At 40.0% G+C, this 25,122-nt stretch overlaps 1 protein-coding gene across 5 annotated transcripts in view; it reads right to left on the bottom strand.

Moving 5' to 3' along the window:
* DLC1 (DLC1 Rho GTPase activating protein) overlaps window positions 1-25,122 on the bottom strand; it is a 254,667-nt gene that overhangs the window by 14,246 nt on the left and 215,299 nt on the right. For 2 of the 5 annotated variants that reach the window (XM_071556429.1, XM_071556430.1), the window contains 3 exons: window positions 12,208-12,279; window positions 9,208-9,289; window positions 2,002-2,065 (listed from right to left, as the gene is read on the bottom strand). In XM_071556429.1, coding sequence (XP_071412530.1) covers window positions 2,002-2,065; window positions 9,208-9,289; window positions 12,208-12,279 — 218 coding nt within the window. Of the gene's footprint in view, window positions 1-2,001; window positions 2,066-9,207; window positions 9,290-12,207; window positions 12,280-24,449; window positions 24,460-24,731; window positions 24,889-25,122 lie in introns of those variants that run through there. The other 3 variants (XM_071556431.1, XM_071556433.1, XM_071556432.1) reach the window with 3 other exon arrangements.

Here is a 25,122-nt window from a genome sequence, read left to right as displayed (position 1 = left end):
GTACAATTACACATACATAACTTACACCTACAATCTTTTCATCGAATACTGAAAGGGAATGATCCTGACATAGTTGGTCTTACACATATTTGGAAACATTTATGTTAGAAGAATAAAACTAATGAAGAAATTTTAATATGAAACCATGAAACCACAAAATAACCTTTGGTGGTCAAAGTAGGAAACACTATTTGCCACCCCGCCCCATGAATTTCACTGCATTTGTTTAATTGCTTTAATTTAAAAACAAACACACATACAATCTCCAAATTGTACCTATTTGTGTCCCAGGAATACATTTATTCTCTGAAAAACAAGTAAATTATTCATATTTCAGATTATTTTATGTATGTATACTTTAGATCCTGATCATATCCTAGTTTTTCGGGGTTTTTTCTTCTTCTTTTTTTTTTAATAGGACATATCATTACCTGATCAAAATAAGTCAAATATTATACTTTTTTCTTATGACCAAATAAACATGAGACACAGAGTAAGCATAGTTTTCTTTATTTCCCCACTACTGCAAACTACTTATATCCATGACTCAGATGAAAACCCAAGAATACTGGCTTGCTTATTTAAAGTTTTCAGAAGGAAAAAAGTCACCTGAAATTGCCAGTTGGTAATAACAATGGTTTGTTGGTGAAAGTGATTTAATTGGAAAATAAAAAAGGTGATCTTAATTTGCAAACAAGTCAGTGCAAACATAAGGAAATGTATGCTTCTATCAGCACAATTTTCCCCTTAGTGTTAAAAAGCTTTAAAGGCTAAGTATTGATTTTACTGACACTAGTAACAAAAGGGAACAGGATCCAAGTCTATCTGCCAGAATATGAGTGGTGAATGAAAACCAGAAAAACTGAAACAAAAGGTAACATCCAGACTCCGGAAGATCTGGCATTTGGACCTGAAGTTAGATCTGGTCTGACCTCTAACATCAATACTGATCATTCCAGTGTTAACAAGATTCAGGAACAGGGATAAGAAATCTTCTGGCAGTCATAAACAGCAATCCAGCTGTCTACCCCTACTTTTAAGGAGTTCCTACATATGCTGCCTCAGAGTGTTATCTTCTGGAGCTGGGATGCTGTTCCCAACATACCACAAACAGATAGGGAAAGAGGGGATTAATTCCTGGTAAACAACCTCAGAGCATTTGTATGCATTTTTGTTAAGGGTGGGGCAGCATTGTATTGCCTTAGTCATCTTTATCTGCAGTTGTCATATCCCAGGGGATGGTGTCAATTACTGATCCCTCCTAGGACACACACGTCGTTTTAAATCAGCTATTTAGTGGTACCCTACTAGCAAATCCCAATAACTCAGGTTTCTGTCAGTACTACCTTACTGAAATTACAGAAGATGGTCTCTGACTTCTCACCATGCTCCACACGGATCCTGAAGATTCAGGAAACACTTTTAATTCCTGCTGAGCTCCCTGGAAACACGCAAACTTTCTACAAAGGTAGCTATTGTATTCTGTAAATATACTGGAAAGGAAACAATATGCCCAATCCTTTTGTTTGCAGGCCAAGCACAGTCTAACTGATACTGTCTATATCATAATAAAATAAAATAACACAATTCTAATGTGGTGGCAAAACCAAAACTGAAGATGACGTCAAAGATGATGTTTTAACATTAAGGTCAGTTTATCATGGCCATCAAGCCTACTCTTTACAATCCTGCCTGAGTGCAGCCAATGGGCTACAACACAGACAACCTCACTGGCAGGCAGAGAAGTCCGGTGGCTTTCAGACTGGAAGCAGCATCCTGAGGAAAAGTTTGCTAGACAAATAACCTTTACCCATAGTCAAGTGCCACAGTTTACATTCAATGAGAACACAAAAACAAATGTAAGCAGAGTTTTTACTGTGTGTCCCTGCCAGGTTCTACTTAGGTGTTATCCTAAACTGCAGCTAAACAATCTGCTAGATGGAGTTTTTTCCAGTTTTATTAACGCACAATGCTGTAACAGAAAATGTTAAATGAACTTACCCTTTTCCTGTGGGGACTAATTTCTAGCTTCATCACTGCACATTTGTTTAAAGTATTTAAGCGCCTGCAAAGAGCAAAGGAAACCATATTAAAAGAACACTCCAGTGTTTTGACACAGGCTATTCCAGTTCAAAGCTCTTGTGAAGGCTGTCTCCAAACTGCTCTGCATACAAATAGCCACAAGCAGAGTTTCAATTAGAGCCCTAATTATACTTAACTATTAACCCATTACATTTGGCTGTACTCTAACTTCAGAGGGAGGGATGGATGACTATTTGTCACAATTACCTGAATCAAAGTAAAGAGAAGTTAATGGAAACTTAGACTAAGTTGAGAAGTGCATCGCATCCTATGAACTGTAATAATTACCTTTGTTTTAAATAGCAGACATCTGAACCCTGAAACAATCAACCTCGACAGACTGAAAATAACAGAAAGGGCTCCTTATTTGGCACTTTATACATGTGACTGTGTTGAAAAAGCAGGCAACTGTGAAATTGTACTTTATAAGGTAAAACTTCCCAGAGGAAAAGTTATTTTCCACTTATTAGATGCCTACTTTTTTTGAACAATGATTATTTTCCATATAGTCCTGGGACAAGACAACTCCCTGGTTTAAAAAAACCCCAACTGTAAGATTCTTTTATACATAAAAATGCTTTTCTGAAGGACTAAAATTTAAACCAAAATAAATTGCTGCAGCAACAATAGTTAACCAGACTCCTTGTGAAATGTGATAGCAGTCTGGATGCATATCTTGAAGTACTCTATGAATACATATAAGGATTTCTCTATTCCTCAATGAGCTAATGATCTGGTAGGTATCTCTGGGGGAAAAAAACCCAACTTTCTTCTCATCTCTTCTCCAGATGCTCAGTGTGCAGGGCTGAGCACAAAGAGCTTAAAGCAGAGCAAACCTTGGCACTGTTCATCACACAGGTCCACGACAGGTTAGGCCCAGCTAAGTACAGGCTGCTGTGGCCTCTGCCCTTCTCCACACCCTCACCTCTCCAGAAACTGCTCCACTGAGACATGGTTCAGCTAAAATCTGTACTGGTAAAGTGTGGTTAGAAAAATGGTTGGGGTATGGCAAGGAAAAGGGTAGAAGCAGGCTGGGCATGATGCAGAAGGCAGAAAAGCTGAAGCAGCAGCTTCATGGAAGTGATGGTTTAGTCACCTGTGCCAATACTTTCACTCATGAGGCTGTAAAATGGGTTGGATGAGGAGACTAACTGAGCTGAGAACTAACCTTTCAATGATCTTTAGGGTTGAATTTTCCCCAGATCAGTTCCCTGAGCTATGTGAAGATTTGTGTGTGCAGGTAGGAGGCACAGGGGCAGAGCCACCCTTTTCCTTCTACCAGACCACAGCTCAAATTCAACAGGAGCAAAGCTGAGCTTTAAAAAAGCTTAATTCATTCCAAAGGAAGTTATGCAATTTTCACATAATAATTCATTTGAGCAAAGTGTAAAGAAGAGGCTGTATCTGCAGTTTTGAAAAACAAAACAAAAGAAACGCTGACTTGCTCTGTTGCATCAGTTTTCTTCAGATTCATGAAAGTTGTAACTTGAATTTAGAAAATGTGTGCACAGGGAATGAATTACTACTTTCTTCTCTTTTCCCTTGCCTTTTATGCATAGGATTGGTTGCAGATGGTATTTACACAGAGCTTGATCCTGAAGCCATCAAAGAAAATGGGAAAGCTTCTACTGATGCTTTTGCTGCAGTCATGAAGTAAAAAAGAAAAGGCAGTTTGATCTATAATTATACCCAGCCACAACACAGCAGAAAAGAAGAGAGACAGGAAGAATTGCAATGGGTCAAATAGTAGGGCAGTGGCAGGTTAGAAAAGTTATCCACATCTTTCTATTTTCATCTTTGCTCTGACTCTAGAAGGCAAAAGGCTCAGCCTTACTGGCTGCAGCTGGTGGATACATGGACCCACACAAGTCCAGTGAATTTCAGAGGAATTGTACTTACTGTGTGGGTAAAGGGTGAATGCCCCATTTACTGCTACACAACAAAACTGATTTGTTTATTTTTTTTTTCAAGAGGCCATAGAGCACCAGAAAGCTGCCTCCTTCTCTTTGCTATGAAGCTCATTCTCCTCTCAAACTCTTGAACCTCAAGACCAAGAAATAGCAAATTGATTTCAGTTCTATACTGTGTAATAATTTACAAATTTGACAGTGTTGCAACCTTTGACTTATGCAGAGAGAAGTTATCACTGAATCCCTGGATCAGGCTTTATCTAGTTCCAGCCTGTCTGACCGCTAATAAAGACAATCTCTGATTTCACAAAGATTACATCCCCAGACTTTTCTCCTACTCAAATAAAAACCCTGAAATAGGCGGAAAAACACAGAGCAAAGACATCTGTTTCCACAGAGGGCATTTAAGAAAAAAGATCTCCTAGTGTACGCCTCAGAAAAACTAGTATGAAGGTAAGATAAGGTAACCCCCAATGAGTGAGGTTAAATGCAATAGCAGTGAGGCAAATAAAGTCTCTGTTACACATTTGACATGATTTCATCACAAAACCCCTTTCCCTTTTAAAATCTAAATGCTCTGCAGGAATTGCCTCAAGCCTGCAACTTTCCTTACATACATCACACATTCTGCTTCAACTTCTGCTCAAATTCAGCAGTGTCCAGGGACTTGAACTATAAATCACTGAAAACACAGTGCAATATTCAAAACTGCCTTCCAAACACATTAGTGAGTCTGCAAAGCTAAGACTACAGAGTTTAGGCATTGCCAGGATGAGATTTACCTATACAACTGTCATTAACCATCACATATGCTTTGCAATACTTTTAAAGCATATTCATTTTCTACATACATTCATTTTCTGCAGATCTTCTCATTAAATCGATGCTTGTTAATGAAGCACAATTTTCTCTTCTGGCTCTGGAACTTCTCCTTTGGTAATTTCATTCCCAAGTAAAAGTTCACCTTATCATGTCCCTACTGACAGTCAGCAGGCCTGCCTCATTCTTTAGCTATGTCTTATTCTGGCAAATCTGTCTCAGTGACACCTTCCTGAAGAAAAGATGGGAGATGGAGGGATGGGGCAGGACTGCTGCACACAGCATTACAGCTGCTTCACCCTCTGGCTGTCTCAATCTCAATTTCAACAATGCCTCCTATCCTGGCCACTTACTGGATGAGAAGATAATATTTTTTCCCATCATTTAGACAAATGCCTTTGAGTCAGCCCTCTCTCTATAGATCTTCACATCCAGATGGTATCTTACTGGCATGGAACATTCTATCTTCAAGACACCACTTTTTCTCACTCTCCATTGACTTCTACCCAGGCTTTCACTCTTCTTCACCTGGACTCTGCAAAACCCTTTCTCCTGAGGATGACCAATGCAGCAGGGCCTGTCTCAGTCCTAGACCACAAGTCAAGACTGGCCCATATCAGCCCTGAGTGGCAACTACACTGGAAGCCTAAGCCTGCCACACCCAAAACATGAGGCATTGGACCTTCTCTCAGAAATGAGCAAATGATGCATTTTTCCCAGTATTCTCCACAGAAATGGCTGAACTAGTTTAGCCTGAACTTCATTTAAGAAATGCAGCCTGAACAAGACCTTCACTATGAAAAACAGCAGTGTGAACAGCTAACTTCTAAATTAAAATATGGCCTTATGGATGTGAAATCTTTTTTAACCTTGGTACTAGTCAGTGCTATGTTGGCTATAACCCCAGGTAATTAATGTTGTTATCATTAACATGAGAAATTTTTCATGCACCCAAGCAAAGTGGCACCAATTTAGAATACAAGATTTATGCATTTTAAATTACAATTTTCAATTTCAGGAACTGTAATGATCAAGCTTTAAAGATTAAAGTATTTTCTTGATGGACTTAAATTTGTAATTCTGTCTTATAGGGCAAATTCCAGCTCCATCACACCTGTAACTAACTGATGATACAAGTGCTTTCTTGTCTCACTGGACAGCATATTGGATCCTGGGGTTCATTTGCATGTTCTAATCTGCAAAGGAGGCCAGCTCTCCACAAACCAAATTGTAGGAGCAGTGAATGCTGCTCATGCAAACCCATTACAATTGGTTTCTTAGATGAGAAGTCCTGATGACAGAAGACTTAAGAAACCTCTTGCGTATGTAGTGTGACAGTTTTCTAGCTATGTGTAAGGAGATTAAAGACGATTTCCATCATGGCTTGCTATGTATTTTGTACTTAGCAACAACCTCTAGGATAAGCATGTTTCAGTACTTAGTTTCATCAGCACATGATGCAGCCAGTTATTCTCTGGAGAAAAATTCCCAGTCATTAATCTACATAAAATCTTATGAAACCAAGGCCAGTGGTGGTTTACACAGTCACTAGAGAAAGCATCCTAGAAACTTAAAATAGGGTCATCACTTTTATGTTTTTAATCCTACATTTCAGGTAAGACCATCTAATGACATTTCTTAACCATCTGTCTTCTACTGTTACTGAGTGCCATATCCTATCTGTAATGCAAGTCTCAACTTGCTTTTCACTTGAAATTTTTCCATAAAAAACTTAATGAGGTGGACATTGATACTGTTTTCATTTAGAAAGCAATCTGGCAACACATTACTAATAAGCTGTTTTCAAAATTACATTAATTTTCCTGCTCACATTAATAAGATTATGAATCGATAATTAACAATATGATTCAGATGTAAACTATCATCTAAAATGCTTCAAACTTAAAAAAGAAATCATTGTGATTTCTAAAATCTTTTTAAAACTGCTTGTTCACATGCAGCAATCAGAGCAGGGTAATTAGAACTGCTGGCAGAACACTGCCTATTACACAGCAAAGCAGATTCTCAGCACGAACCACTTCCTATTTCGTTACCATCCACTGCCTACGGTGTTCACTTAGCTCTGTGCTGAAAGCGCAAATAACTCCCAAAGTATTCTGATTTTCAGTAAAACAACAGTGATAGACTCACGGTTGTGAAACAGTTCTAAGTCATTTACTGAGTAAACCCCTTTACTGTTTACACACTGACCACGGCATGAGTCAAAATAAACCCAGGCTGCAGGCAGAAAGGCAGCATTCCAAAGTATGTGCTTCCCTGTTTTTTAATGAGCTTTGCAAAATTAAACAAGGAGGTGTGGAAGAAAAAATCTAAAGGTGGAAATGTGATAATGTACTGCTTTTGTCTACCATAAACAGTAAAGGGACAAATTCAGATATCTGAGATGATTAACTGAATTACTTCAGTTTCATTTTGAGGTTGGATCTCAGTGTTTCTGGAGAAACCTTATAAACAGTTTTAAAGCTATGTTGTACAAGGTAACTGATGTATAAGCCACAGGCTACAGAATGACACAGTTCGGCCTTTAAAACCTTTGTCTCAAGCTACAGCAGCAACTTGTCTCAAGACTGGTGGATTCTTATGCATATTACACAGAAAACGATTTGAAGATGAAGCTGTTCTTTTACAATTAGTTGCCTTGTTTGAGGCTTCCTATCTTCCCAAAATAACTATATACACATATAGATTTAGTTTTTCACCTTTCATAGAGTACTTGCAATGTAGACTTCCACTGGAACACCAATCTTTTTACTGTTCTCTAGGTTCAGAAAAAGTGCTGACTGCTTTTATGCATCACACTAGCAGCAATTCTCATTGTTACTTTGACCACTGAGAAACAATCTGCTACCTTTTCCCCCCCATATAATTAAATAATCCCAGGTTCAGAAGTATTCTTGCAGGCAAGCACCAAATCCAAAATACTGGTTTCACCGTATTTTGTTTTCCTGGCAAGAGAAGACCACATTTCTGGGAAGCAGCATTTATTCACACTGCTGTACTTTCTGTTCAATGACTTCACCAGTTCCAGAGCACACAAATAAGCAGACCAATGCATCACATTTAAACACTGATGGAACAGTAGGGCACATCTTGAGTGTGAATTACATTAAAGAGATTTTTCCCCTCCTAATGACTGGACAACAAATCCGTTTTCTTAGTTTGAAAATCTTGTAAATATTTCTGAGGAACTCTAAATTCCAGTCCCTCTTTTTCCCTTCCAAGTATGGCAGTGATGGCATGAGAACACCATAAACTTCATGCTGTTCTTAAAAGGATTTTGTAATTTGTTAGAATTACTGACATTTAGAGTTGCAGACGTCATGCATGTAGTATCTAAAAGCATTCATTTTGCAGGCAGTTTGGAAAGTTGCCATACTGAAGGACAGAGGCATAAAACCATATTTATTTCCACGTAATAGGAGATATGGAAAAGTTAAAGCTTTTTTTGTTTGGAGTTTTTTGGTTGGTTTTTCCATTTAAGAAACATTAGAGGAGATAACTGATGGATAGGTTAAAGTTAGATGACGTCGGATGTGGCCATTATAATTGCTTTTATGACAAAACTAGTAATGCTGAGGCTGTAGTTCTGTAAAAATATCCTGCCACTCACCAGCAAGTCTTGCTCCCTCTTTTTCTATACCCATCCCTTCTGCCCCTGCAGCTGGCTATGGGGTCCTGCTCCATTCTTCAGAAGTTCATTATAGTTTTTCACTGATTTAATTTACTAACCCAGCAAAGAACTATCAAGACTCTTTTTGTGGGGTGAATGAGTTTATGGAAGGAACCCATAAACAACAAAGATACGGGAGCACCAAGGCTGAGGACAGTCTTTGCAGTAGTGATAAATTATTACCTTGGCTAACATTACCCCTTTCAGCCATACCCACATTAGAAAGGGTGATGCACTGAGGCCAGCACAAGGGTGTGTATACATAGCATTCTGTTTGTATACATGGCTGCTCACTGAGGTGAGAAAGTATAACCGAGTGCACCAGCATCGCTTTGCTAATACTGCTTCCAAAACCCAGTTGCCACGTGGGAATGGGTGCTGCAGTTGCATGTGCAGATGGCTATAGCCAGCACAGTTCTGCTTTCATGGGCTTAACTAATTTGTGAATTAGTAAAGAAAGCAAATAAAGAATAATAACAAATAGGCTTATGATATCCCTGTCAAAAAGGCCTATGAAATCCCTGTTAAAAAGACTCCTGCCAAACTTTCTTTGAAATAAGATGCCCAAACATTATTTACCCCAATATATTATTCTAATGAAAACCACATACTTTTGTATGCTTTTTTGGTGTGCTTTATCCAGGTGCTTTTTATTGCACAGGAAGGGTTTTGTTTCAAAATGCAGTGTGATTTTTATTTACCTACCTGCATAATGCCTCAATAGCATCTCTGTCCAGAAAGTCATGCTCTCGTTTGACTAGAGCGATGTCAATTGGAAAAAGGAGATCTGTAGGAAAAGAGACAAATGGAATCAAAATGACTCATTTTCCCACTGGTGCAGTTATTGCAAACAACCAGCTGAGCTCATCAAGATGCCAGCGATTGGCACTTCTTAGGTAAACACATGCTACCACCTCAAATGCCAGAGGTGCTTCCTTGTCATGTACAAATTTTGACAAGCTTTGGTAACTTCACATGCAGAATGAAGGAAAAATGAGAAAAGCAGTGACAAAACAGTGGGAGAGGGAAAAAGGCAAATGCAAGCCTCAGACATAAGTGTAAAATAACTCACACTAGCTTTATTTAAAATAAATATGCAATCTCCGTTAAAGTACTTATATCTCATATTAAAGAAAAAAAGGTCAGTAAATGCCAAAACTCTGAAAGAATGAAAAAAACCCCAAACCCTGAATCTCCTTTGCTGTTAATCAAGCTATTTAAAATTTTGACACTGTTACAACATTAATCAGATATGGACTGAAATGAAAGCAAGCCAAGCTGAGTGGAGCCCATACTGCCTCCTTTCCTCGGGAGATTATTTAGGTAAACAACGGGGAGAGTGAGGGGGAGGAAACAATGTTGGCAGAGAGGTTAAAATTTACTACAGCTCTGAAGCAGCAACCACATATATATTATTTACTGTCCTCCGCAGATTCCTGACTGTCATACGGGTCCTGATCTGGCATTCCTTGCACAGCCAGTACTCCCACCCAAACTCTCTGGTTGTTCAGGGCACACAGAAATCCAAGGCCAATCTAGGAATATACTGCTGCAGATACACAAAACTTTTCTGTCCAAGTAATTATCTATGAATTTTTTAATTTCTAGAGACTAGGAAAGAAGGAACTGAAATGATTAAAAATGTAAGACTGCTGTTACTTTCTAGAAAGGTATTTTCTACATCAACATAAAATACCTCAAGTGAATTATATGTCCTGATTTTCACAGAATCATAGAAAGGTTTGGGTTGGAAGACACCTTAAAGATCATCTAGTTCTCAGCCCCCTGCTATGGACAGGGATACCTTCCTCTAGACCAGGTCACTCAAAGATCTATCCCTATTCTGCAAAATGCAAGGAATTCTGTCTTTTCTACAGAACACTGCAGTTTTAGCAAAGCAACTGGCAAAGGTTCACTGATTAATCCCCACTTTAAGTGTGCACTGCGCAGGAGCACTCCATATAGGTGACTTCTCAGAACTGTTGTACTATACCCAATTGAGTCATAGGTTTCCCCTTCACTGCTTTATGTTGAAAGTGTAAGTAAAGAGGGTGAACGCATTCAACTGGTATTTTTCAGCAGCGCTGATGTAAGTTTTTCCACTCAGAAACTCTCTTAGAATGCCCACAGGAAAACACGTGGGGAACTTAAGTGAGAGAGGTGACTGGGAAGAAGTTGATAGTCTGCACAAGTCCATTTTTGTAATGCTTAATCTATGCTGTTGTTGGTTTTGTCGTTGCTGCTGCTGCCAGGGGAGCTTGCAAAGGACAATGGTATATTGTTTTCATATACGGACAGCTGTCTATTCAATGGGTATGGCTGGCCTTGCTCTCACCTCTTCTCTCTCACATCTGTGATCCTTTTGATGTTAGACAGAACATGGTCATATCTCAGAAACTTCATACAAGTTTAGAATCTCCAGGTAGGGCAATGGTAACCACAGGTTACCACGCCTTCTGAATGCAAGTAATTTGTTATAGATTTACAGCTCAGGATAGAAAGAAACCCACTGGTCCCCATATTCAGCTGAGGATTTTGTCACCAGTTACAACAAAGGCTGGAAGTACACTTCCATCTTCGTCCTCAGCATCCCAAGAAAATCTTGGCATCTCTATTAGCCCAGACGAAAAAAAAAAAAAGGAAGAGAAGAAAAATAAGGAAATTTAATTTCTGAAGAGGCGAACAAAAGTTTTGCCAAGTACTGCTTTTGAAAGTGCTATTATTATCTCATATTGCCAATGCAGCTGCAAAATCAAAGCTCAGTAAGATCACTTTTCAAGAAGGTCAGCTCAGCATTTGCTGCAATTTTCAACAGTTATATAATGAACTTTCTATGCTCATTCTTACAAGCAGCAGCTGGAGTTTATTTTGTAAAAATGAAAAGGCAGTTAAGAGTTTATAATAACTTCAGTATAATGTGAGTAATTTAAAGTGATGTGGGGGCAAATTCTGAACAGTAACATACATATCTAAAGGATGTTACACTTTAAAACAAACTTCTGTATGTTACTCTGCATAAAAGAGTGTAAGAACTGTACGACAAAACTGCAAGTTCCTAATAGGTTAGAGAGGCAATGAAGGGAACAGTTTTAACTGAGCAGATACATAAAGTAAATTCATCCCACAAGACAAGTGACTACAGAAGGCAGTCTCTTTGAGAAGCTGCTGCACATCTGTGGAACAACAGCTTGTATGCTCTTTTTCTCTTCATAGTGAGCCAGTGTCTAACACCAAAACAGTGTTCTGAAAAAACACACAGGACTTGGGAATCACACATACAGATGCACCCATGCACATGCAGAATTCCTATCACCGCTCCATTCGGAGAGTTGGCCAATACAGCTGGACACAGCTTTTGTATTTCTCCAAGACTGGGCTTGTAGCAGTGGATGACTACATTCATTTGTGTTTCAACTAGAAGGAATGCACCATAGTGTTTTACATTCGTTCTATGAGGACATTTGGTAATTTCAGACTGAAACAGGAATCTGGAACAAATTTAATACTCTTAGATTGCTTCAGAGATTCATCAGGTTTTGGTACATCTATGTGTGTGGTGGGTAGCAGGGTGCAGCCCAGTTCCTGAAAGGCATCTTATGTACTGGCACTTCAGTTGTGCCCCTGAACCTTATTTCCTGGGGAATATTACATCTTATTGTCCAAAAGCTGCCAGGAGAGGCTTGACTTGCAAGCTCAGGTGCCTACCTTCATAAAGCTGCGCATACTGTGGGAACCCAGCAGCCCGGAGCCAGTCACAAGCTTCCTTGGCCTCGATTTCTAGAAGAGGACAAAAATAAGACACCCTCCAATTAGTGACCTGGAGAGTAAAAACTTTCCATCAATTCTACTATTTCTGTTACAAAGTAAGCACAAACGTATCCAGAAACTTTGAAATGAGACACCAGTTTGCTTATCTCAGTTTGCTTTTTCTGTGATCAAACATATCTTAGATTCTGGAAGGTCACTAGTGTTCAGCTGCAATTTATCAAAAATTCATCATTTTAACAGTCAGAGAAAAAGGCACAAATGAAAGCTGCAGTAGTTACGGATTATTCCATACAGTTTTTGTTAACACTAGAGAAACCAGCACTGCAATCAACATGAGCAGCATTTGTTGCACAAATCTTATGATCCTCTTGGCACAACTACTTTGTCTTGATAGAAATTCCTAGTAGAGCTCGCAATACTGTGCACTTTAACACCTTGTAGATAGTACTGACAGACTGAGGGCCAAGAACAACTGACATACTGTATTGCAGATCACTCAATCCCATATTTACTAACCAGCAAGAACCTAGTTTCACTGGAGGTCTTCAAGGCATTTATGAGTTACTTGGTATATTACAGGAAACTTTCCCTCACACTGTCCAAAACAGCATGCCACAGAATGAAATTATTCACATACAGATACATGACACTGAAAGAAAGGAAACATGCTGAAAACTAGTCTGTGAATAAATTACATGTAAATTTATTTGTTACCTAATACAAGTAGAAATAAAGAATATGTTATCCTATTAGCTCAAACTAGGAAAATGTAAAAGGTATTTAGGGTATTTTCCAAGTGCTGAAGAAATGGATTGGGATAATTCTAAAAATTCAAGAAAGTTCTATTGGGAATTTAGCTTCCTGTTTAGAACTGATCAAACAGACAATAAGCAATCAGAAACTATTACAGTTTGTCTAGCTCTGATTATATTCACTGTTCTTAATGGACCAGAAGAGAAAAACTTCATTATATACAACTCAGTACGCAATTTTGCCACCTACTTGGAGAGGATACTACAGCTACCTGCTGCAGAAAAGAAAAGCACAAATGGTTTGCTCAGAATACAGGTTACTGCATACAGGGCACTGAAGAACCAGACACAAAGTAAGTGAAAAAATCCCAAGATTTTGTCATGCTATGAAATATTTCCAGTGAGATCTAGGTACACATAATTAGATGAAATGGCAAGCAACTTTTATCATCTCCAAAATGGCAGCAATCCCCCTCTAATTTTCCAAATTGCTACAACAGTGTTAAAATACTTGTGCTTTGCCAGACTACTTTGCTAAGACACATATCCAAACCAAAGGGTTAAAGTGAGCCAAAACACAACATTCCAGACAAATAAACATCTGAAAACCCACTCTTGCTGAAGTCAGGACAGGCAGGCATTTGTGCAATTTGTATTTGCTTCACCTTGGAGTTACGGGCCCACATGAGAACAAGCACGTACAGACATATTGACTTAAGCGACTGATCAAGAAAAGGCATTCTTCAATTCCAGTGGCAAGCAGTTGTAAAGTTTTGCTTAAAGTACGATTTTAATTTCAGTACTCTAAGAAAATACACAGAAAATTTAACACAAAAGAAAATAACAAATCTAAAATACATTTAAAACTTGTACTGTTAAAGCAAGAACAAACATGATGATAATAATGTCTCAGAAGAAACTAAAGTAGCAAAACAAAAGATCTGCACTGAATTTTTAGGAGTACTTAAAATAAAATGTAGTATCTTACAGGTCACATCCTGCCTGTACTGAATGAGAATTTTACCTGATTTAAAAGTAGAAAAAAAAATTATCCCAGATAACAAGAATTTACCTAAAAATGCATGTAGATGCTTGTGGTGCAACTTCAAAAAGCGTCAGATTCCTTACTACTACAGGGGTTTTCAATACATTTAAAAATTTCTTCACAGGTCCTTTACTGAGAACCCCATGTGTATGACCTGTAAAATATTTCTAGAGCTAGAAAACTATGAATATGAATTTATTAGACTTTGTTTAACATTCTATATAGAAATTTTCTCTATCTTTTCTGCAAATACATATGCAAGTTATGTGGAAGTTACATTTATGGGGATACTCAGGTGTCAGGTGCCTTTGGAATTTTTTGAGCATATTAGCTTTCAAAATACTTTTGAGAATCCCCCAAGAAGTCTACCTAGGCAGTGAAACACCTGAGTTTTTCCCATCTGGCCACCAAAACTGCAGAGAATAATAAAACACAAGTGTATCTGTGTATGAGTGTAGGCTAAGGTAAATGTCTAGGGCTGGGCACAAGACAGCACCAAGAATTTAAAAGCCATATTTGCCCCATTTTCACAGCCAGGGCTCTAGCCCTTGGGTCTTGGTGAAAGCCCTTGGAAGGGCAAGGGGAGTGTTGTCTTGAACAAGGAGACGGGGAGACCCCTGAGGCCAGGGCTCTATTTGTGTCACCTCCATCCACACAAAGCATGTGTAAGAGAGAGACATGACAGGGGTGACAGAGTGGAGATGGGACCTACAAAAGCAGCTCCTTTTGTTCAACTCCACTTGGCCAAACTCAGGATTGTTCCTAGGCTGTACCTGTGCAGTGTGACCAAACATGTGGAAAGGTAACTTTTCAACCCAGCTTACCCATCTCAACCTTGCTGGCTACTGAGGAGCCAAAGTATGAACGAAACTGTGTATGTATGTGAAATTCAGGCAGACCAAAACATAGCTAGAGGGAGAATACAGGGTGCGCTGAATAGGCTGTACGGAAAGCCGAGTACGCTGAACAAGTTTCCTCACATATGGGGTACAAATTTAAACAGCTGAGAGCTGCATAGGTAAAAAGTTAATTACTGCAACTTAACTGGAACTTAAGTGGAATCTGCCTTTGAGAATAAAATACATTGGTTAAACTTAAGGTTCTGGCCAAATCACTTAAACTACCTTAGAGGAAGCAGCTCATTTCTACAATTTTCAAATACCAGCTTCCAGCTCAGCAGCATCAGCTGTGGGACTCTTGGTTTGTTAGCTGTCACAGTTTCATATCCACATGGACATGAGAATATGAGCAAGTTCTTGTCATCCTGATCAATGACAATCAAAATAATATGGGACAAAAGAGAGAACAGACCTTCCAGAAATCAGATTTTTCAACTACTTCTAAAAGGTTTTAAAAGGGACAGAGCATCCAGGAACCTTTGCTCACACTCCCAGGGAACCCAGGTTACAGATCACTATCTGAGTTATGAACTTACTGTCAAGCACAGCATCTGCTTGGTTGTGGCCAGCTGATAGCCCTGAAGAGGAGATGTTTACAGGGGAACTCTGAACTGCTTTGCAACCCATTTTAGGAGAGCACCACTTCAGCCCCCATGATCCGCCACAATATGCAGATCAATTTCTAATGAAGACCTGGCAGCTGAACTGACACAAGTTGCTGCAGGCAAAGGACTGGTCTCACTCCCTCCTTCCGACTCCATCCCTGCAGTGCCACTTCCTTTCTGAATCAAACATCCTTGCCAGTTAAAATCTTTACAGTAAACTACAATCATATACATTACAAGCAAAGAATATATGTGCAGGTTTTCAGATGTGCATCCTGTGCCCTCCCCCAGCAGCAGGAGGTTCTTGTACAAAGAACCACTGGCAAACAAGAAATTGTGCTATTTTTTTATAATGTCCTGATACACAAAAAAAATCTCTTAGAAAGTAAAACAAATCAAACAAAAAAACCTCCACCCAAACCCCCCAAAAACCAAAAAGGAGTACAATGAAGTCTTTATTCTTGGTGTCGTGTAAGCAAACAGCAGGCAAATGTGTTAAAGAGGAAACAGGAAATTTTTATTGGAAACAGCTTTATTTGTTAGTCTGTTTCACAAAGCAGGCCTCCATGTTGAGATCAACAGTAGGAGTTCCTTTTGTGTATGACTGAGAACCAATAGTCCTTATTTACCCACTGCCAGGGGGATCAGGAGGACCCAGTTCTCCCCAGACTGGTAAGTGAAAATGAAAGTCTAACTTCCTTTTTGTTAAACTTTGGTAAATCTTGGGTTTTGGCCCAGCAAATGTGCAAGTCTAAACTTCAGAGCAAAAATATCTTAATTCACACCTTGTTTGGTACTACAGTTGCAGAAGGGAGAGCTCTAAGATGTCTATTGTTTGATGATCCTTTTCTGTCCACAGAAAACAAAAACACACAGTGTGATGCTGCAATAATTTTCTTTCAGAAAAAAATCATCATAGCAGTCCAATTAGGAGCAGCAACATAATTTACTTTCATTCTTCTTTTCTTTTTTTCTTCCATGAAATAACATGTAATTTAAGTGTTTGCTTTTTCAGGCTCTTCAGGGCAAAGTGCAAAAGAGATGTATCTTTGTACAGTCATGCATTGACTCAATTTTCACCTAAGTGCTAAACATCTTATGAACAGTTCCAAGCAGATGGTTTCCTCTTGCCTCAACTCAGACACCTTTACAACCATATTAGCACCTCCACACATAGGTTCTACTCGTCTCACCTTTTGGCTCTGTTAAAAGAGCAGACTGTAAAAATCTGTAGTGAGACTGGTCAAATCAACGGTGTTAAAATCGAATTTCAGGAAAAAATGGGTTTCACTGCTAAGTTTCCCTCCAGCGTCATACCTAACAACTGGTTTGTTTAAACTTTTTAATTTCATCTTGGTCTTAATTTTTAACCAAGTTAGTCTAGTTGAAACTCATTATTTGACTTTTCTTTCAGAAAAGAGAAAAAAACTTGGAAAAATTGAATACAAAATCATCTTCCTGAATTAGCCTGCAGAGAGTGTCTCCCATGCAGTGCAGAGAATATGATTTCAGATCATGAATGCTGGAGATGAACACACTTGCTCCTTTAGTGCCTAAAACTCCATAAACTATCTGCACGTTTTCAAAGGCACACAGGACCACATGGAGCACAAAGGATTGTTCCCCATCCAGGACTGATGCACCAGCTTAATGTCTTCAAAAGGACTTGTATGCCCAGCAGCTCATACTCCTTTTCTGTCTGTGTCAGAAATTACCTCTCCCTAAATATCATGTCCCTCTGAAACTTCTGGTGCTTTGCAAAATTTGTGTTCAGCTCAAAACACTGTCCTGAGCTATTATGAAGCTTGAGATCATTCAGGATCATATTTTTTAAGACCAGCTGTGGTATATATGAGAAATACTCTTTGGATAGAATTCCACTGTCCAAGTACAAGCAATCATTTTTCCCAGTGCTTGAATTGCATCCCTGTCATGTGAATTGCAGTTCCAACACTAGACCTGACCACACTATTCAGCTATTCAGTCTACAGATACATGAACACGGATGTGAAATCTGAGACAAACCAGGGAAATAACTGCACTATGGCAGCTGCCTACAAATGAGCAGGCGAGGCACTGAAAATGATAAATCAGTACTGTGTAATGCCATATGCCTGCAGCCCTTTAAAACTGGGACAGTATGACTGACTTCCTAAGAGTTAGCCTGCTAAGTGTCCATGGCCTCAGATGGTTTTCACTTTGAAGATATGTGACTGCTGCTTGAAAATAATTAAATTCCTTTTCATAAGTCTGTTTTTTCTCCAACTTACATCGTTAAATATTCCTTAGGCAATATCATTAACTTCATGCTCCACACCTTTCAAGAAAGCAGCACACAACAAGGACTAAAGAAAGCAAAAACGTATTTAGTGAAGTAGAGCATTCTATAAGGATAATGCTTTCAAACACTGAAATTTGGGAAGTTTGTCAATAAATATTCAACCACTAAAAGCTAGAGCATTCTGAAAACCCCATTAAAAGCTCTTGCCAAATTTCTAACTCATTTGGAATTTCTTCTAAGGGAATAACCTAATCTTATACCACTGTTCTAAAACAATAGTCTGACACATTCAGACCATGAAGGATGCATTTCTGAAAGAGCATATGCAGTATAGCTTTTGAACTGATTACGAGCTTGCAGGTTTTGAGGTGAAAGCTAACAAGCTTCCCAAGAGAGCCACTTTTCTCCTTTCACCTTCAAAGTGCAAGTTACATTTTGCAATAGCAGCTGCCTTTTCTGGTCTGCTCCTGTATTTCACTGGGCTTCAATTTACCTCCTACAGTCAAATGACACATGCTGTGATCTCCAGTTATCGCTGACTGCGTCTATAATGAATTCAAACCAATATGGATGCATGTGTAATTTTAGGAAAATATTTCTTACTAAAAATTTTTGTGGGGATGGAAGGAGGGGAACCCACAAGTTCTTGAAGGAAACCATATAAAACACCAAATACATATACTTCTTTCTAGTTGTAAAAACCCTATAAAGAGGTGGTAGTGGTGAATTTTACTTGGATATTTCTCAGCTATATGATGAAAAGAATACCACTCGCGCTCCTGCTGGCTTTAAGTTAAACATGGGACTGGCTTTTTCAAGTTATGGAACCTTGCAGCAGGACAGTAACTATGCAGCTAATGTTATGCATAAACCACACGACACTGGGAGAAGAAAAAGAGTATGTTTGGAATTTGTGTGGGAACAGATGAAGAAGTAAGGAAACACATGTTTAAGGTCATATATTGATGTTTTCTCTGAAAAAAAGCAGGAAGCTTGAACTTCTTTTTTTTTTTTTTCTGTCAGCAGAGCTTTTAGAAAGAGCAAATGGCTTACTTCCCCTAATGGGGATTTAAGTTTGTTTATTCCTTTACTGATAAAAACTAAATAAAATTAAAGTAAAAATAAAATGTGATTAGTTTCCAAAATATCTGCATAGGTGTACGTTATGGCTGTATGTAATTTCCCTATCAGTTTTACCAGGTTACAGAATATAGTAGTTTTAATTGCTCATTAATGCTCTTGGCTAGCACAGGAACCAAAATACTGCTTTTGTGGATCAAAATCTAATTGAACCTCCTTTTCACAGTCTTCAGCATATCAAAATCACTTCAAAAGTTTTTCAGCTCAAAACTTAAAAAAAGAAATAGCATTTGTTGAAAATACTTAAAACATTTAGGGATTGAGCCAACACTTTGTGAACTCAATGGGAACTCCCATGTATTTCAGAGGACTTAAGCAGAACTTTCCCAACATGGATCCATGTGTCTCTAAAAACCACCAACACTCTTTTTCAGAAATAAATGGGGTCAGTTTCACAGTTCTCATTATTTCTAGCACGGGGAAAGGTCCAGGTTTTCATCAGAGCATAAGGAATGACAGTGCCTTTGGTAGGAGGGTAGAGACGGCACAACCACCACCCTCAGAGCATACCCTGGCTAGTAAGAGGTCCTTCCCTCTGTCAAGAAGACCTGGAGCAAGTGATGTGCTCTGAAAAGCACCAAATCAACACCATTTCAGGATCCAATACAGGGCTTCTGGAATAAAGGATGTTCCCCAGGTCTCCATCAAGCCCTTTCCCTATACACTCTGTAAGAAATTATTGCTGGTTTACACTGTAAACCAAGTTAATAATTTATTCCTAAATTGGTTATTGGCATTTTTCTTCGCATTTTAAGCATATACAGGAAAATTAAGAAGGAAATTTAAAAAACCAATGTAATCTGAAGTTAAAAACTAACTTTGTTTAATCAGAAAACTAAAGCTTCATGCAGTTGTTTTCCTGACAAATAAGTCTTTATAGATTAAAGATGGTCTTCTTCCATTTATTTTTAAGAAGGTTCACAGATGAACAACATATCAAGTGACTTAAAAAACCCTTAAGGAATAATTGAGCACGTGGTTTATTTATCTGGCCTGATTAACCCAGGGTGGTCTTGGAGGAGGATTATTTGGGGCAGAGAAAGCAGTTAGCCAAATCCTCTGATGGAGGTCATGTTGACAGATTCCAGAGTGAGAAATGAATCCTCCTCCAAAGACTGGGAAACAGAAGATGACTTTAACTAGGTTAGCGTGACCTTTGAGAACATACTGAAGGGCAAACATTAACCATTGCTACTCCCAAGCCCAGCATTAATATCCTCCCATTCCATCCTTTCTGCAAGTTAGTAAACTCACACACTGAGAATGCAAAGCTCAATGCAAAAGCTCACAGAGCTCTGGAGCGAGGCAAAAGTGAGTAGGCTCAGCATGACAGATAATTCAGCTAAAAAGGCACAAAATGTGGTTTACCTGTTCAGATCTATGACATAACGGTGGTATAAGAACTGAATGGAATTGTCCCAATGGTTCATACAAAGAAATAGATTTTCTACAGACAGTTACTTTCTCCTCAACCTCAAAACCATCCATGCACATAGGAAGGACTGTATGGACGAATGACTACCTCATAACCATTTATAACTAACCTCACTGATGACCCAGGCCCAAACTGTACCATGTGGATGGTAAAACACTAGATACAAAACAGCAGTGGCAGTGAAACAGCCCAGCATAAAGCAGGTTGCATCCAGGCAAATGCCTCTTTATTGATGCAGAATTAAAGAGGTAATCATGGACTTTCCCAAAGCAAATATTGCTTATGAACCTTCTGTTTCCAGGTATTACAGTTACAGTAGTCTGCCTGTGATACCACATACTTGAAAATGCTTTTCTCACTACTTGATCTAATGGTCACATCTTGTGTGTACGGAAGAAGAAGAGAAGTTAAAACACACCATGAAGGTTTCTTGTATCTTAAATGCACAGGAAATCTGTTCTCAGAGACACCCATGAAGAAGAGGGAAGGGTGGTTGGTAGAGTATCCAGTTCTGTGGGTCCACAGGGTCATAGAGAGAACATCCCCCAAATGCAAAAATGCATTTTTCTGAATCCCGAATCTTCAGTAAGTTTCAAGAACAGGTCTGGGAAGGTCTAACTATGTCCACCACTGGCTTCAGCAAACGTCTTTCATCTACCTCCTCAGGAATCATTCTTAGCACAGACTACTGCATTTGAATATAGAGATTTAGAGAAATGTAAAATAGCTGTATTTAAATACAAATCTAAGGAATTCTGCACCATTTTGAACTTTAAAAAAGTCCCACAAATAAGTGAGCCATCGTATTGTGTCTTCACTAGAAGAGAGACCAGATAATTTCTTTTCCTGATCCTGTCTCATCTAGCACAGTCCTTCTCAAGGGTATCAAATACTAGACAATATTTGAATGACTATCGAGCCTAACAAATAAAAATTCTTATCAGGCTTTTGTAAAGACACCAAAGTACTTCAGAATGGTATGTAGTATCATCTGTAACTTTCAGATAAGGAAACTCAGTGAATTAAAGCTAGCTGGTTCAATCATTCTTGACTATTTTGCTTCTGCAAGTTATGTCTACACTATACCATACTAGCAGACCTACTGATTTCAAAGGTATGCTGTGTGGGATAGGGTAGCACTGTCAGTAAGAATGCCGGAGTAAACGCCCAGTGAAAAGAACCAGAAAGTTCCAATCACAGCCCAGTCTTGTGCTCCTTTGATGAGACTTGCTCATCACTGTTGGAAGACAGAATTTATTTTTTCCGTAAAAAAGGAGAAATAGAAGAGAAAATAAAAAAAATGAAAAAAACCTCAAACCTTGGCAAAAAGTTTGGAAATCAAAAAATATGCAAGACAATCCTGATACCCTGCACCAGAAAATTACTGATCACTTATGTACAAGCAAGAAATATGACTAGAATTGCCGAAATTACAAAAATTACTGGATATCTACCTTCACTACATCACTAGAGAGGATATACTGTTTTGTAATTAATTCACCTTGAAACACCAAGATTCAGACTGTAAGCAGAACAATATGATGCCCAGATATATACACATAAATTATATGGGGGCATCATGTCTTTACTTAGTATAAGTCAAATCAGCAAATTTTCTGTGAACTACAGATCATTTGATTGCTCTATTTCTATAACATGCACAAGAAGGAAGGGGAAACATCTGAAGTTATTTTTATTTCCCCAAGTCTTCTGGCCATACTGTATGAATGCTAGGGTGGGTCTGGCATTGTCTGAAATGTGTCAGGGTCCTTTTGCATACCCTCATTTCCTTCTTCCTGTCGATAGGAAGGATAGTTAAGCATGAAAAGCACTTGTTTACAGTACAGGACCATCCTGTTAAGCACATGAGTTCTCTTCCTCTTGTCTCCTTTTAACCAGCCAAGGGTGCAGTTGTGTTTATGCTTAAGCCACCAATGCAACTCCAATCAGAGGGGAATTGGAAGAGAAGTCTGAATTTCTCAAGAAGGCCAAACGTAACATACTGTGGTATTCTGTCTAGAAAAAACTTTATAGTGCAAACTGCATCTCTAAATATTTGAAGATCTCATAAATTCACATGCCTCAAAGAAACCACTACCTAGAATGTAATGAATCAGAAGAACCAGAAAAGTAAAACCAAGCTACCTCTCATCTCCTTCTCCTAGGAATCCTAATATAAACATTTGAGTTTAGTGCCTGAGCAAAACTACATTACCTTTTTCCCAGCCCCACCAGAGGCAAAATACACAGGGCACTTGTGAGTTTCCACGACTAGCATCAGTCTTCTTCTCTGGCCCAGCATGGGCAGCTACAGGACTAGCTGGGAAGACCCTGACTCAAGAATTAAAAATCCTAATCCACACAACTGAGAATTAACACCCAAGTAAGAACACGACAAGATATATTCATGCTTTTAACTACTACTTAGAAACGAAATTTAATTAAATTTAAGCTCCATGGTGTTTAAAACAATATATCTGCACTTCCTTTAAATTAAAAACCACACAACCCAAGTTATTTTAAGAGAAGATAAAGAGACCAGCAAGTCCTAGAGGTCCCAAAAGGTAGCTCTAAATGCTTTGATTTCTATGAACTTGTAGATGAAAAGAATCTTCTCAAATCAGTATTTACATCTTCTCATGCATATACTGTATTTTATAATCAGAGAATGTCAGCCCTGATTAGGATCCCACTAGCAAACTTAAGTAGTAACCCAAAACCATTTACTTGAGAGACATCCATCCCACTTCCTGGCCATCTCAGTCTTTCTTTCTTTTTTTAATTTTTTTTGCTTCTACTTGAGATGCAGAGCAGGATGCCTAGAGGACAGGAGTTAAGGATACCTGGGAAGACAAGAAAGCAGGCTACAGCTGTGGAATCAACAGACACACCTAATACCAACTCCATGTGCTGTCAGCCAGCACTGGCCTGGTTGCCAGATGGATGCTGAATCAGTCTGGCACTGAGCTGTTGACAGATTAGTATTCAGAGGCTCATATGAAATCTGCCTGTTTATTATCTTCCTTAAGTTCACTACAAATAGCCTTAACACATAACCTGACTCAGAGAATTGTTACTGATTTGCTGCTGGGAATTTCTTGATCAGGGCAGGACAATTCAAATAGATCACACTAACTCCTGTAAAAATAAAATAAAAGCATCTATAATTGATGGCTAAAATAAAATTGCATTCTCCAGTCTTTCAAATCAGACATGTTGAGTACTATGACAAATCAGGCAGAACCTTCTGACCTAGTTAAATACATTGTTTAAATGTTGTAATTTCTTCAAACTTTCCCAAAGAGAATACAATAGGAGAAAAAAAGAAAGAAACGAAAAAAAATCGTTGTATCAATAGTAAGTGAGTTCCCTTGATTGCCAACAGAGCTCATTAGGCTAATGGCAACACACATTGCTCAACAACTTCACAGTTATGGTGGAAGTAAGTCAATGGTGGTGGTTTGCAATGAAGGTGAGGGTGACACGACATGTAAACTTCCCGACTGGAAAACGGCATCGGCTTTCTGTTTGCCTAGAGAATGAGCCTGGGGGTGGGCCGGGGGGGAGCCCGGCTGGCAGGCGGTGCTGCTCCTTCACTGGGATCAAAGCCTCCGGGGGTGACATCAGGGCTGACCACTGCCGCACGGGGGGAGCCACCGGGCTCCTGGAGGACATCGGGCTAATTACGGAGAACTTCAAAAGGAACTCCATGGTTGCCGTCTCGCAAGGGCTCCCAGAAAAGAGGGGAAAAAAAGAAAAAAAAAGGGAGAGAGAGAAAAAATATGCAGAGGGGAAGAAAAAAAAAAGGAAGCGGAAAAAAAACACCAAAAAAAGAAAAGAGATGAGCCACGGTGACCTGAGAGCGGTCGCATCCTGAGCGGCGCTCCGTGCCCGCGGCAGCCCCGAGCCCCAGGTCCTGCAAGTGTTAACCCTTTCGGCCGCGCTGCCGAGCAGAACCGCCGCGGGCCGCCGCTTCCCCGACACAAGAGTGGTCCCGTGCTCCCGCAGCGCTCCCGTCTCACCTGGGGCTGCTGCCGCCCCGACGCCGCTTCTCAGCCTCGCACACACAGACAGGCCGGCGGCTGAGGACGCACCGCACCGCGGGACGGGACGGGGCAGCCGCAGCCCTGCCAGCGCTGCCTTTCCAGGTGCTGCGGGATAACATAAGCAGCACCCCCGTCGCCCCAGCCCTACCCCGCTGCCCCCGAAGCACCTCCCGGCAACGCCGCCTGCGATGCACGGAGCCCCGCGGCGTGCAGTCGCCACCCCGAAAAACGTGCCGGGAGGGGAAACCGCGAGCTTACGTGTGAGGATCATGGTCTCCGCCGGCCGCAGTGGGTCCGCGGGGTTAACTGCGGAGCTGGCTGCCTGCTTCCCGGCCTCTCCGCCTGCCTGCGCGGCGGCGGCGCCTCCCAACTGGCAGCGGCAGCGGCCGCGGAGGAGCGGAGCGGAGCGCAGAGGCGAGGAGCGTCCGTCCGGCCCCTCCAGGCGCCCCCGCCCCCGGTGCCGCCCCGCCCCCGGCCCGCTCCCCGCTCCCGCAGTGAGGGGTGACGAGCAATTCCCTACTATCTGGTCACGACCCGTAAATACAAGAAAAAAATGACACCCGCACGCACATACGCGTTCCCCCATCTCCGCGTTCCACGTCTGGGGAGCCCAGGGGAACCTCACAAACCAAAGGTAATTCCATCAAAG

The sequence above is a fragment of the Pithys albifrons genome, chromosome 5 (assembly GCF_047495875.1).
Source record: "Pithys albifrons albifrons isolate INPA30051 chromosome 5, PitAlb_v1, whole genome shotgun sequence".
NCBI lineage: Eukaryota > Metazoa > Chordata > Aves > Passeriformes > Thamnophilidae > Pithys > Pithys albifrons.
Note: the sequence above shows the minus strand (reverse complement) of the source record. Positions and strands in the feature narration are given on the sequence as shown.